The 13,926-nt window shown below is 64.8% G+C and overlaps 1 protein-coding gene across 5 annotated transcripts in view; it reads right to left on the bottom strand.

The window, feature by feature from the left end:
* C16H7orf50 (chromosome 16 C7orf50 homolog) overlaps nt 1-13,926 on the bottom strand; it is a 105,774-nt gene continuing 91,848 nt past the window's right edge. For all 5 annotated transcript variants that reach the window (XM_068524304.1, XM_068524303.1, XM_068524305.1 and 2 more), the window contains 3 exons: nt 8,815-8,975; nt 4,551-4,632; nt 1-659 (listed from right to left, as the gene is read on the bottom strand). In XM_068524304.1, the coding sequence (XP_068380405.1) occupies nt 474-659; nt 4,551-4,632; nt 8,815-8,975 (429 nt within the window). In that variant the 3' untranslated portion in view covers nt 1-473. The remainder of the gene's footprint in view (nt 660-4,550; nt 4,633-8,814; nt 8,976-13,926) is intronic.

Here is a 13,926-nt window from a genome sequence, read left to right as displayed (position 1 = left end):
TCCAGAGGCCAGTTTTTATTGGAAATGCACCCAGGTTTTCCCTGTAAGTGGCCAGCGGAGCCGTGGCCTGCCTGAGGAGGGAGGCGAGATGGATAAGCCACAGCCCAGGCCCCTAGGTGAACGCAGGCAGGTGCCAGGCGGCCGGCACCGAGGGACCGCCAGACCCATGGGGGGTCCCAAGCCCCCACATGGATGGACCACAGCTGGCGGGGAGGGCCAGCTCTGGTGACCTCTAAGACACCCCTGGGACAAAAACAGGCATTTCCCTCAATAAACAACTTCCTTGGGGGCCTGAGGGCCACTGGGAGGCCAGCTTATTTCAGAGTGACTGCATTCTGCTGTGAAGGGGTTAAAACTGTCATCCCCTATAAACAATTTCTGGCCAAGGAATCAGGAGAGAGAAGTGGTCCCTCCCAGGGTCAGGGGCCAGGAGGAGCAGGGACCCCACGCCCCCCCCACCCCCGAGCCGCCTGCTAGGAGAGCAGCTGCAGCACCTGCCGGATGCGCTGGGTCCTCCCCGGCAGCGGGGCGCCGGCACCGGCACCCGCTTCGTCCAGCTCCCGCATCAGCATCTCCGCCTTCTGCACCGTCAGCTCGCGGGCCCGGCCCCTGAGCCCCTCCAGGTAGGCCAGCAGGGTGGAGAAGTGCTCGTCGGGGACCTGGACGGGGCAGAGAACAGTCGTCAGGGCTGGGCGGGTGGCGCATGGAGACGCAGGATGTCCGCACTGCGGGCCCCGGGCCTGCGAGGGGACCGTCCAGCCCTCAGCACCCTCAGGCTGGGCCCCGAGGAGTTGCTCCAGGACGACGGGCTTGGGGAGGTGGAAAGGGCGGCCAGCCCACTGTCCTCTGCTGGCCCCCGTTCTTTTCCCCACAGACTCCGGCTTGCATTCCAGAGGCTGGCAGACGTCAGTTTTCACACCCTCCTGAAATGCCACTAAATCAACAGTAAGCAGATACGGTTTTTATTTATTTATTTATTTATTTATTTATTTAGACTGTGTTGAGTCTTCGTTTCTGTGCGAGGGCTTTCTCTAGTTGCGGCAAGTAGGGACCACTCTTCATCGCGGTGCGCGGGCCTCTCACCATCGCGGCCTCTCTTGTTGCGGAGCACAGGCTCCAGACGCGCAGGCTCAGTAATTGTGGCTCACGGGCCCAGTTGCTCCGTGGCATGTGGGATCTTCCCAGACCAGGGCTCGAACCCGTGTCCCCTGCATTGGCAGGCAGATTCTCAACCACTGCGCCACCAGGGAAGCCCGATACGTTTTTAAAGAGATAAATCGGGCTTCCCTGGTGGCGCAGTGGTTAAGAATCCGCCTGCCAAGGCAGGGGACACGGGTTCGAGCCCTGGTCCGGGAAGATCCCACATGCCGTGCGGCAGATAAGCCCGTGCGCCACAACTACTGAGCCTGCGCTCTAGAGCCCATGAGCCACAACTCCTGAGCCCGTGAGCCACAACTCCTGAGCCCGTGTGCCACAACTACTGAAGCCCACGCGCCTAGAGCCTGTGCTCCACAACAAAAGAAGCCACTGCAATGAGAAGCCCTTGCACCGCAACGAAGAGTAGCCCCCGCTCGCAGCTACTAGAGAAAGCCCGTATGCAGCAACAAAGACCCAATGCAGCCAAACATTAAAAAATATAAATAAATTTATTAAAAATAACAATAATAAAAATAATAAAGAGATAAATCTCTTAGAACAAAGAGAGTAGAGGAAAAGATAAGAGTGACAACGTTTCGGGGCTGGAGATGAATGATGGTGACTCAGCAGAGCTGACGAAGGCGAAGCTTAAGCTGAGAAACGCAAATCATGCTGCAGACCATCCCCGCCCCCAAGCCCAGGACTCCAGAACTGGCTGTGTGGGCACTTCTGGAAGTGAGAGTAAAGATGGGGCTAAAAACAGGGGCGACGGGAAGTCCACTTCAAAAGCAGCTAGTCACTCACACTGACTTCAAAACCTGAGGGCCACAGGGAGGAGGGGCAGGTGCCCTGAGCTGGCCCAGTGGGGAGTGGGCGTGGGGCTGTGCAGGAGTGCAGGGTGGTCCTGGGCAAGGAGGAGCGGGCAGCACCCCCCAGCCTGGGGCTCCGATTCCTGCAGCGTCGCTGGCTTGGCCCGGCCCAGGCTTTGCACCCCGCTGTCCCCCACCCGCCCAACAGCCACGGCCTGATTTCAGAACTCAGCTCACAGGTGCCTCCTCCACAGAGGGTCCCCCACCCCCCATCAAGTGCACGCAGGGCAGAGTCCGCCCTCAACTTCCCCGCCGGTGGAGCCACTTAACAATCGTAATGAAAGCTACACAATCGTCACAGATGGTGACGACGGCCCCAGATAAATGGATTACAACCCACTGAATAGAACAGGAGAGTCCACGCTGATATGGGAAGTCACAGCCCACTGGAGCGGGGGGCAGCAAAGCTCTTCCTTACCGGAGACGGGATGAAGGAAACAGAAAAGCCCCAGACAGGGTCACCGAGGGCTAGTGAGAGTGACGAGAGATGGGGCAGCCCCCAAAGACACGTGCCTGTGACTGAAAGAATCAGTAACTTTGTAGGAACAAACAGCCACCACCCGCGTCATGTGATCAACATCGACACCAAGCCACCACGGGCCAGCTACGAGGACGAACACATACATTTCCCCGAGTCCGGGTGGGGATCTAACCAACCACGCCGGCCACGCCCTGCCACACGACTGCCCTTGCAAGCACATCAGGGTCATGAGGGTCAGTAAGATGAGGCGCGTGCCGGACCGGACAAGACAGAGGGGCAGACACCGGGTGAGTGTGGTTCTCGACAGGCCCCGCCCAGGGATGCCACTGAGCACGTGGAGTTAGTAGTGACCACGTGACGTGGAGCCCCGACTCAGGCCGGGTCGTTGTCCCGTAGAACGCCCTGATGTGCAGAAGGCGCACACTGGAGTGTCTGGGGGTGATGGCATCTCCCAGCCCCGGCCTTATAGCCACACCCCACGAGGATCCACAGGGAGAGGGCGGAACTTCCAAGCACACGGACGCTGGCCTTCCTGGAACGGCAGCCGCCTCCTGCAGGTAGGAGCCTGGAGCTCCACGGATGAGTCCGGCCGCTGGGCAAACCCGGCAGGGGTTCTGACTCCCCAACACCGAGCGGGTCCCTCCCCCTGAGCCCGGGTTTCATCTCTGGAAAACAAAGGGCTGGACGGGGTGCTCCCACAGGGCCTCCACGAGCTCCACGGTTTCTTCGTAATCATAACCCGGCCAGGCCACGGGAAGAACAGGCCTCAGGAAGGAGCTTCTTGGCCAGGGAAGGGGGGCGGGGATCGAGGGGGCTGTCCTTCCCACACCCCCTGCTGGAGGGGAGGCCGAGTACAGAGGGGCTTGGAGACCTCGGGCCAGTGTGGTTCGACCAGGCCCTGCCAGCCGGTCCTTCCCACCCATCACTGGGAGATCTGACCCCATCTTCCCCAATGTGCACAGACCTCACCCCCCCCGAGTGTGCACGGACCTCCCCTCCCCGAGTGTGCACGGACCCCCACCCCCCCCGATTGTGCACGGACCTCACCCCTCCCCAATGTGCATGGACCTCACCCCTCCCACCCCGAGTGTGCACGGACCCCCCCGAGTGTGCACGGACCTCCCTCTGAGTGTGCACGGACCTCACCCCTCCCACCCCGTGTGCACGGACCTCCCCCCGAGTGTGCACGGACCCCCCCGAGTGTGCACGGACCCCACCCCCCGATTGTGCACGGACCTCACCCATCCCCAATGTGCACGGACCTCACCCCTCCTACCCCGAGTGTGCACGGACCCCCCCCCGAGTGTGCACGGACCTCACCCCTCCCACCCCGAGTGTGCACGGACCTCCCCCCGAGTGTGCACGGACCTCACCCCTCCCACCCCGAGTGTGCACGGACCTCCCCCCCGAGTGTGCACGGACCTCACCCCTCCCCAATGTGCACGGACCTCACCCCTCCCACCCCGAGTGTGCACGGACCTCCCCCCACCTCGAGTGTGCACGGACCTCACCCCTCCCACCCCGAGTGTGCACGGACCTCCCCCCCCACCCCGAGTGTGCACGGACCTCCTCCCACCCCGAGTGTGCATGGACCTCCCCCCCACCCCGAGTGTGCACGGACCTCCCCCCACCCCGAGTGTGCAAGGACCTCCCCCCAGAGTGTGCACGGACCTCCCCCCCCACCCCGAGTGTGCACGGACCTCCCCCCACCCCGAGTGTGCATGGACCTCCCCCCCACCCCGAGTGTGCACGGACCTCCCCCCCCACCCCGAGTGTGCACGGACCTCACCCCTCCCACCCCGAGTGTGCACGGACCTCCCCCCCACCCCGAGTGTGCACGGACCTCCTCCCACCCCGAGTGTGCATGGACCTCACCCCCCCCCGCCCCGAGTGTGCAGTGTGCACGGACCTCCCCCCCACCCCGAGTGTGCACGGACCTCCCCCAGAGTGTGCACGGACCTCCCCCCCCCGCCCCGAGTGTGCACGGACCTCACCCCCCACCCCGAGTGTGCACGGACCCCCCCGAGTGTGCACGGACCTCCCCCCGCCGAGTGTGCACCCACCTGGTCATGGTCATACATATGCAGCAGCAGCCAGGTCTGCCTCGTCTTCTGAAACCTCCAATTCTTGCGCTGCTGGGCCCAGCTGGGGAGGCAAGGACACAACGTCTCAGGTCCTGCACAGGAGCCGGAAGGCCTGCACCCACTGGCCTGGGGGGGTCTTTCCTTGGCTGGGGGGGCGGGGGGGGGCGGGGGGGGGGCAGGACATCTGCAGAGGACCCTCCCAGCGCAAGGGCGCGAGGGGGCTCTCAGGGGTCTGCGCCAGGAGGACCGTCACCTCCGCACACCTGCGGGGGGCCCTCGGCCAGGACGGCAGGACCGGGGGACACAAGGCCACTTTCTTTCAGCTCTGCACGTCCATCGTTTCACGACTCCTAACGTGAACTCTGAATTTCACAAACTCAGTCCTTCTTCCAGAAACGTTTACCGTGCAGGACGGCAGGACCGCCGCCTGGAGCAGGCATGGCCTTCACGCGGTGAGCTGGGCGTCAGGGAGGAGCCAGGAGCCCTGACACCGAGGGCCACGCAGGGGTCCCACTGGCCCAGCCTGCGCGTCACCACCCAAGGGCCTCGGACGCACCGGGCCCCCAGGTGACGAGGACGCTGCGGCAAAGCGCGGCTGGTCCCGTGGAGCCCAGGCTGAAGGGGCCCGCGGAGGAGGAAGCAGGGCACGTCGGGAGCCAGTGCTCAGGGGAGACCTGAGCGCTGGGACGGAGGCCCCGAGACGGACAGAGGTCTGTGTGTCTGGGACCCGGGCGCTGGCGGCCGTGGAGGGGGCAGAGCGCGGGCACCGGGGCTGCAGGACGGAGGGAGGGTCGGCCTCCCTAACCGCCCAGCCGGTTCATTCTCTCAGGACAAGCAGCCCCGCGGCCGGCGGGGCTGAGGCAGAAGCACACGCTTCATGCCTGTGGCGTTTCCCACGTGCCGTGACACGTGATGGTACAGCCACTCAGGCCCCACCCCATGTCTGCCCGGGGACCACGGGCACTTTGCGTGGCACCACCAAGCCGGACCTGGCCACAGCTCCTGCCCTCCTGGGGGACCAACACCCCGCCTGTGCCTGGAGTCCCGCTCCAGCGCTGAGTGGCGAGGCCGGGGTGACGTGTGTGCCCACGACAGGGCCCGACTCAGGCTTCTGCACCCGCAGGGGCGCCCCACCAGGAGGAGGGGGAAGGGAGGGAGGTGGGCGACTCGAGGGAGGGGAGGAAGAAAGGGAGAGAGAAAGGGCCACCAGGCTGGGGAGTCAGCGGCCCCTGGCCGTCTCCTCAGGCTCCTCTGCTGGCCCGACTGGGAGGGGGCGGTCTGTGTGGGCCACTGCCGCCCGTGGGACCTCTCCCTGATGCCAGTAAAGACGTAACTGTCTCTCGGCTCCAAACCCACCGCTCATCCTCTGCCTGTGCAAGTGGAGATGGGCCCTTCAAGGTGTTTCCTTCCCAGATGGAACAAAGTTACACAGAAGATGCTGGACACACGGGGTGGGGAGGAGGGGGCTTCCTTCCCAGCACGGGCAAGCAGCCCTCTCTGGTGCCCACGTCCACGGTGCCCCCCGTGGTCCTGCAGCGCACCGCTTCCCAGAAGTCTGCTGGCGCGGCTCCCGTGGCCTCCCTGCTGCCCGTGTGCCCCTAAGCTCCCTGGGCTTGGCCCGGCCCCTCACATCTGCTCCTGTGCGGTCTCCAGAGGGCTCTCGCTCTCGCTACGGTCAAGCAGTCTTTATAATAAAGAATACCCCCGCACTGGCTCCAGTTCGGTTACTGTGTCGTTCCACCCGCGTCGCGCCCTGGCCAACTCATCTGCCCTGGAAGACCTCGCTCCTCCCAGGGTCTCAAGGTCCCTCCTGAGCTGCCAGAGGGTTTGGGAGGGAAGGACCACCTCAGGCCTGGCTCCCTCACTGCTGCGTTGGTGACGTGGAGGAGCTGGGCATCGGCCCGAGGCGCCCCCTCCCCCCTGACCCCAGGGCTCTGACCAGGGTCAGCTCGACCCTGTGGTCCGCAGGGCCCCAGAAGCGGCTCGGGTGTCTGGAGCAGCGGACTGGCTTCGGATGGGCTGCCCGGGCCACGGGGGGCAAAGGGCACCCGGCTGGAGGCCTGGGGGGTGTGCGGCCCCACGGAAATCCACAACGGACAGAGGAGACTCCCAGACACACCAGGACCACGTGAATGACGACCGAGTGACCACGGGGGCCCCCGGCCCCTCCCAGAAACGCCCCCCCAGGAGGCAGGGACCCACAGATGGAGCACCTGCGTGATTTTGGTGAGCAGGGGAGGTGAGAGGTCAGAGGTCAGCAGGGAGGGAGCGCAGGCCCCGGGGGATGAGGGCCAAGCCCGACCCTCTCAAGGGGGTGCTGCACCGCGAGCGGCTCCCATGAGCACGCAGCTCTCGGCACCGTGAGGTCAGGGACGGAGGATGTTCCTACGACCCAGACGGGTGAGAGGCAGGTACAGGCGCTGCCTGCGGTGCAGGACCCAGATGTGACGGCTGCTCTGAAGCCACAGCACCCCACAGCTTCTGGTCCCCTGGGGAGCGCGGGGCGGGGCCGTCTGAGCTGCTGAGTGGGTCCGCTGCCCCCTCCCCAGGACCACCGTCTTCAGAGCACTCCCCCGAGTGACAGCGGAGCCTGCAGGTGCCTCTCTTGGCCGCTTTGTACGGCTTGTTCACCATGGAAAATACCACCTCAGCTGCAGGTGGAAGGTGCCGGGACGGGACCAGGTGTCAACGAGGGGCCTGCTGGCCACCCCCGTACCCCCCACCCCCTGAACACAGCCCAGGGCCAGGCCCAGGGTCAGGGGAGGCCGCCGGGCAGCTCCCTCCGCCGGTGCACATGGTGGGCCTCCCCTCCCGCTGGGCTCCACGTGGCCCCCGCCGGCCAGCCAACGGTGGCCCCTGCAGGGCGAGGAAGGCAACCGGACTTCCCTGGGCAGGGAGGGAGGCACTGAATCGAAGGCATGTTTCCTACAGGGAGGCGGGCAGATCTTAACGGGAGCAGGCCCCCAGGAGGAAGGGACGGCGTGCTCGGAGATCCCAGCAGAGCCGAAGGAGGGCTGCTCCCGGGGGCTCCGGCAGGCCCAGCACAAGGCCCGAGGCTCCCCAGGGCACCCGTTCTGGTTACGGCCTGTGCCCCCCTTTGTGCCAGAGCAGGCTCCGGCTGGGGCTGGGGGAATGGCAAGCCCAGTCCATCCAGCAGGTGGGAGCCCTGCCCGGGCCCAGCGGGGCCCCAGGCTTGGGAGAGACGCGGGGTAGCGTCTGATGCTCTGCCACAGCCTCGCGGGCTTCAGAGACAGCAGGGGGAGCAGGAGGGGGGAGCGGGAGGGGGATGGGGGCAAGGAGGAGAGGGAGGCCCGAACCCTGGGCTGGGAGGCCCGAACCCTGGGCTGCCTGTGCAGCTGACTCATCGGTGCTTAGCCTGGTCCAGGATTTAGAAGATTCCGCTTCATACCGAGCCAGAGCGGCCGGGCAGCCCCTCCTTCCCGGAAGACAGGGCTCTGAAATGCCCCTCTGTCTCCACGGTGCCCCTCCCGGCCTATCGCTGGGTTCACACACGTCCTCAGGCCCCTCTGCCTTTCCAGAATCCTCTGCAGGGCCCCCAGAAACTCTGTTCCTGAACCGGCTCCAAGCCACCAACCCCAACCCTTGGCTGGATCTCGAGGATTCCACAAAAGAACACAGGTTCCTGGAGGGAGATGTGGGGTGTGTGTGACGTGTGACGATAGCGATGGTGGTGACAGCAACAGTGCTGATGGTGGCAATGACGGTGGGGGGGTGACGTGGTTGGTGATGTGGGGGGGGGGGTGACGTGGTTGGTGGTGGTGGTGACGTGGATGGTGATGTGGGGGGGTGACGTGGATGGTGGTGGTGGTGACGTGAGTGGTGACGGTGGTGACGTCGGTGGGGGTGGTGATGTAGGTGGGGTGACAAGGTTGACAGTGGCGGTGAGATGCCATCTTCAGCACATGGCCTGTGAGTCTTTCATGGTGGCTCCAAGGCCATCATTTTGTCAGGCTGTCACAACACTATGAAGGGCAGGTGAGTGAGACTCTTTACCTCCATTTTGTTGATCTGAGATGGAGGCTCAGGGGTAGCCTTGCCCAAACGCCCGCAAGTACTGACCTGTCACCCTGACCCCGACGCTTGAAGCTGCGCTTCCGGGTGCCAGATGCCCAGGCGGGGAGCAGGCGGCTCCCCTGGCCCCACAGACACACCGCGGAGGCTGCGACCACCCGCCCCCCGGGGGCCCTGAGCCCCCAGCCCGCATCCCTCCGGGGCCACGCACCTGCACAGGTAGTCCAAGGCCAGCGCGGCCCCCGAGCGCCTGGCTGCCGGGCTCTGGGCCACGGAGACGCCCGCTTCCTGCAGCCGCCTCCGGGCCTCTTTCTTCCGCTCCTTCTTCAGCTTCCTCTCCAGGACCCGCTGCTCCTCCAGGGACACGGCTCCCTGGAAGCAAGGGGACCGCCATCAGGGCTTCGGGAGCAGGTGCCACCGTGGCTCCCTGGACCCCGCGGCCCACGCTGGGCCCCTCGTCCCGGGATCCTGGGGGAAGTCCTGCGGGGTGGGGGGGTGGGGCGGGTGCTGCACGCGCCCACCGAGGACCCCCCCTCCCCCGCAAGGCTCCAGGGGCGGCAGGAGGTGCCTGGGAGAGTCTCTCTGGGGCTGAGCGGGAAGGAGGCGCTGGGACCTGTGATGTGATCCCCCACCCCCACCCCGCAAACCAAACAAGAGCGGAGTCCAAGGTCTCCTGAGCTCCCCGGAGGCCGGACCCAGCGAGTTCACTGTGATGCAGGCCGGGAGCCCTGGGGACCCGGCCACGGCCCCAGCACTTCCAGGGAGGCCTCTGGCGCTGGCCCCGCACACCCAGCGTCCACAGCCCCCATCCCGGAGAGCAAGGCACAGCGGGACCCCCTCTCGTGCCCCGGCAGGCAGGCCGTCATAAATGCCAATCCCTGACAACCTCTGTGTTCCCACTCCACTCCCGCTCCTTCTGGAATCTTCTAAAACAAAAGAGCTGCTTTCCCCAGCTCCTCCTTCTCCTTAAACCATCTGGGATTTACCTGCCGTGGAGCTTCAGGGCTGTACCGGGTGACTCCTGGCAGCCCTGACACGGGACACACAGCCCACCTGTCCAGCAGGTGCCTCTGGATGGGGCTCAGGGCTCCTTTCTCGGGGAGGAGTGGCGACCTGCCGCCTTGCACGAGTGCTCCGTGCAGACCTGACCCACACTGCACTGTAGCCGGGCAGAGAGGCGGGGGGACGGTGAGGGGGAGAGGGAGAGGGAGGGGGGGAGAGGCAGGGGGACAGTGAGGGGGAGGGGGAGAGGGAGAGGGAGGGGGAGAGGCAGGGGGACGGTGAGGGGGAGAGGGAGAGGGAGGGGGAGAGGGAGGGGGAGAGGGAGAGGGAGGGGGAGAGGCAGGGGGACGGTGAGGGGGGAGAGGGCGAGGGAGGGGGAGAGGCAGGGGGACGGTGAGGGGGACAGGCAGGAGGCTGGAACAGCCTGGAGGACGGGGCAGCAGGGGCTCTGACCACACAGCTGCCCGAGGGGTGTGTGTTTGCTTTAAAAATCACAACCATGCCTAAAACACCAACGCCAGTCACAGACTTCCGCTGACAGGAAATAAAATCAGATTTTTAAAATAGGGTATTCTTCACTGGAGTTAACACTGGCTCATAACGTTATGTAAATTTCTACTTCTGCGGACCCGACAGCGTGCTCACGACCAGACCTTTAGTTTCCATCTGTCACCCTGGGGTTGAGTCTCTAACTTGCCCCGCCCTCCCCTGTCCCTCCTCTCTGGTAGCCATCACCCTGACCTCTGTATCTTCGGTTTGCCCGCTTGTGTTTTAGATTCCACGTGAGTGAAATCACACTGTCTGACTTATTCCAGCACTACTACACCCTCCAGGCCCTTCCACGTTGTCACAAATCCGAAGTGGGGTGCGCTGGGGTCTAGCAGACACACCCCCTGGCTCACAGAGAAGCTGGCACTAAAAGCGGCAGGCCAGCCCTGCCCCTCTGAGCCACGCAGGGGGGCATCGCACCGGCCACCAGGCCCTAAGTCCCGGGGAAGGGTCAGGGCTGGGGACTGGCCAACACTGACCCCCGAGGGAGGCCAGCAGGTTGGGCAGGTCTGGGAAGGGAATGGAAGGGTCAGAGGCATCTGCCCCCAGGGTGGACGCCCCCCGCCCCCCACCATGGCTCCCGCTGTCACTAGGACACGGTGGTGTCCTCCAAACCCAGGTCCAGGCCCCTGCCGCCCAACCCCCTCTGACCCTATGGGGCGTTGGCTGCTCCCCCGAGGCTGGAGGAGCCCGGTCACGCAGGAGACGGGAGCCAGGTCCCGCTCCCTGAGGGCTCTTGGGTGCTCTGTGGGCCCACTGATGGCCCGAGGTGCCACTGTCCCCACGGAAGGGCACAGGAAGGAGGCTGGAGGGGGACATGGCCAGGGCTCTAGTGTGGGCCTGGGAGGGAGGGGACGTGGACCCCGGCAGTCCCATGGAGGGGGGCACCTGAAGGGTCCAACCGCCTCTCCTGGGGCTGCTGGAACGTCCAGCGTTAAGGACCTCGGTCTTGTATTAGGCACGGACTCTGGAAACCACAAAAAGGGCTTCTTTCAATCACTCTCGCTTTGGCCGGTGGCGCCCCTGACGTGGCAGCGGTGGGAGCCCACACTCCGTGGCCCCCGAGCGGAGCTGTTCGGAGCCACGGGGGCCGGGGGCCAGGCAGGACACAGGTGCGCGGCAGCCAGGGGAGCGGGGGGCCCGGGGCAAATGCTGAGCTAACTGCACTCCCAAGAGAAGCTGGAAACGCATGTTTACAGGTGAATCTCCTAAACTTTAAATGCTGGCGATTCCAATTAAACAACATAGGCTACCGGGCCAAACCCTGGTGTGGACCGCGTGAGGAAGCCAGCACCTCTGACCCCCTGGGCTCTGCACAGCTGCCCAAGCCCCAGGGACGGTCCCCTGTGGGACCTGCGTCCTTTTCCTAAACTCACTCAGGCCTGGGGGCCCCCGCCCCTCCCGCTGGCACTGCTGGCGGGGGGACAGCCCACGAAAACACCAAGACCATCTGGAAGGAACGCAGGAGTCAACAACCGCAGCCTGGGAGGGCCCTTCTGGGGACCAAGTTCCAGGGGAAGGAGAAGCCTCACCCCCAGAAAGCCCTGCGGACCGTGGCCACCCCGGGACTCGCCGCAGGCCAGGCCCACTCCTGGGGAAGGCCTGGGGGCAGCAGGGTCAGCGCTGGAACACAGACCCCGTCTCCCCAACTTCGCACGACCACGGGGAGCTGACCGCTGGGGTCTCCTCGGAAGCGCCACACCGTGCCGCCGCTCCAGACAAAACACAGGACCTCGCACGAAGTGAGGTGAAAACTTACATTTCAGCAACGTATCCCCCTCTCCAGTTAGAGCTCTTGAGGTTATGTTTCAAAGGGCACAAAAACAAGTCAACCTGTGTGGCAGACCTCTGGCAGGATGTGCACCCAAGCTGATCAGCCATGGCCGCCCTGGAGGGCCCCGAAGGACCCCGGAGGTCCGCGGAAGGCCCTGGAGGGCCATGGAGGACCGTGGTGGAGCCTGGAGGAGCCTGGAGGGCCCTGGAGGTCCAGGCACGAACTGCGTCCATGCACGAACGTCTGCGTGTACCGTATTAAGTAACGTAGCACATGGGTGATCAGAGATGCATTTAGCACTTAAATCCTTACCGGCTTCTGGGCAACATAGGCACTGAGTACATCCAGGAAATGCACTAAATAAACAACAAAATAAAGGAAACGTGCTGACTTCTTACGGGAATAGCGACACAGAGAAAACACAACTACACGAAGGAAACATCCAGCCCCGTGACTCTGGGCAAGAGACTGAGCAGAAACGGCATGACCTCGATTTGGAAAGGTTTCCACAGACTCAGTTCAGGCAGAGAACCCTGATTTGAAGGAGGACAGGCTCGGGTCCTTCAGGCCAGGAGGCCCATCAGCCCTCGTCCACAAGCAGGGCGCCTGGACCCCTGGAGGGCCTCGTGCTCTGGCCACCAGCCCTGCCCTGACCCCGAGACAGGCGGTGTCACCGGTCACACCCCAGCCAGAACCAGAAAACGGAAACCCACAACCCTGCCCCCATAGGAGGACCCCGGGGAGCCCAGGGGGTCCTGCCATTTCAAGGCACTGGAAGCAGCAACAGAATGTGCAAGGGAACCCCCTCTCCCTCCGTGACCCCTTGACCCCTTGAAGCGAGGCTGGCACCGACCGCTGGTACCACAGACGGGCCTTCAGTCCCCGGTTCCTTCGTTGAGGACTGGCCAGGAATGCAGATAAAAACGGGACACTCTGGAAGGACGGTCACCGTGGGACCGCTGCCACCACGGGAGGACCCCTTGCCTCGCACCTCCCCAGCCACTTCCGTGATGGGGACAGGCCTGCCCTGCCCCTGCCGGTGACACTACAGTGGTGGGGGATTGGGGCCAAGCCAGAGCCTCGGTTCCCGGCCTGCGGGCACGGGGCCATCAGGAGACACTGTCAGGGCAGGCGTCCTGCAACGCTCCATCGACCGGGCACAAGAGGCCCCCTGTCCCCACTGCCTTGTGAGGGCGTCCCACACAAGAGAGACGGGCCTCTCTTCCAGCCACCTTTTTCCTTCCCTCCAGTCTCAAGGAGCAAAGTCTTCATCTATGAACCGAGGCTGACCCGGGAGGGTGGGGCAGGCCCAGCACAGACCTGGGAGGGCACAGAGGGGCCCATCTGCTACATAGGTCGGTTCTCCTTCTCTGGGGTCCCCCTGCACCCCGACCATGTGTCAGGCTTTCAGGTGAGGCTTTCTCGAGTTCTGTGTGCATTTGGAGACGGGCGGTCCTGGGGACCCCTCTGTCCCAGTGTGGTTCCCCCCAGGGCCTCTCAGGCCCCACTCTGGGCAGGGCGCCTAGACCACCACGACCTCCCCAACCTCCCGCGTGGGCTCCCACTGGCCTGGCTTGGACCCTCTAGTCAGCTCCCGCCGAGGGCTCTGAACTGGATTCGCCCGGAGGCCCCAACGCACAGGAAGGGGTGGGGGGGTCTGGCTCTCCACGCTGGGGGTCACAGGTCTGGGGAGGAGCCAAGGAAGGAAGGGTCAGCTGGGGTGGCCTGAGACGAGCCGTGTTTGGGGGGCCCCTGCTGCCTCAGGCTCACGGGTTACACCACACAGCTGCGGGGGACAGGGTAGCCCGGGCGGGGGTCTCCTGCCTGCAGACCCTCTGGTCCTGCCCCAGCTCAGGACTCAGGAGGGGCAGGAGCGCGTGGAGCCAGGCAATTCTGAGCCCCGTGCTGCCGGGCCTCCGAGCTCAGGCCCCGAGCCAGGTCCTGCTCAGCTGGGGGGCGTTGGGGGGGGAGAGGGAAGGGGACGACTGACGGCGGGAT

Source organism: Eschrichtius robustus, chromosome 16 (genome assembly GCF_028021215.1).
Source record: "Eschrichtius robustus isolate mEscRob2 chromosome 16, mEscRob2.pri, whole genome shotgun sequence".
NCBI classification, from domain to species: Eukaryota; Metazoa; Chordata; class Mammalia; order Artiodactyla; family Eschrichtiidae; genus Eschrichtius; species Eschrichtius robustus.
The sequence above is the reverse complement of the archived record's forward strand: the minus strand, read 5'-3'. Positions and strand labels throughout refer to the sequence as shown.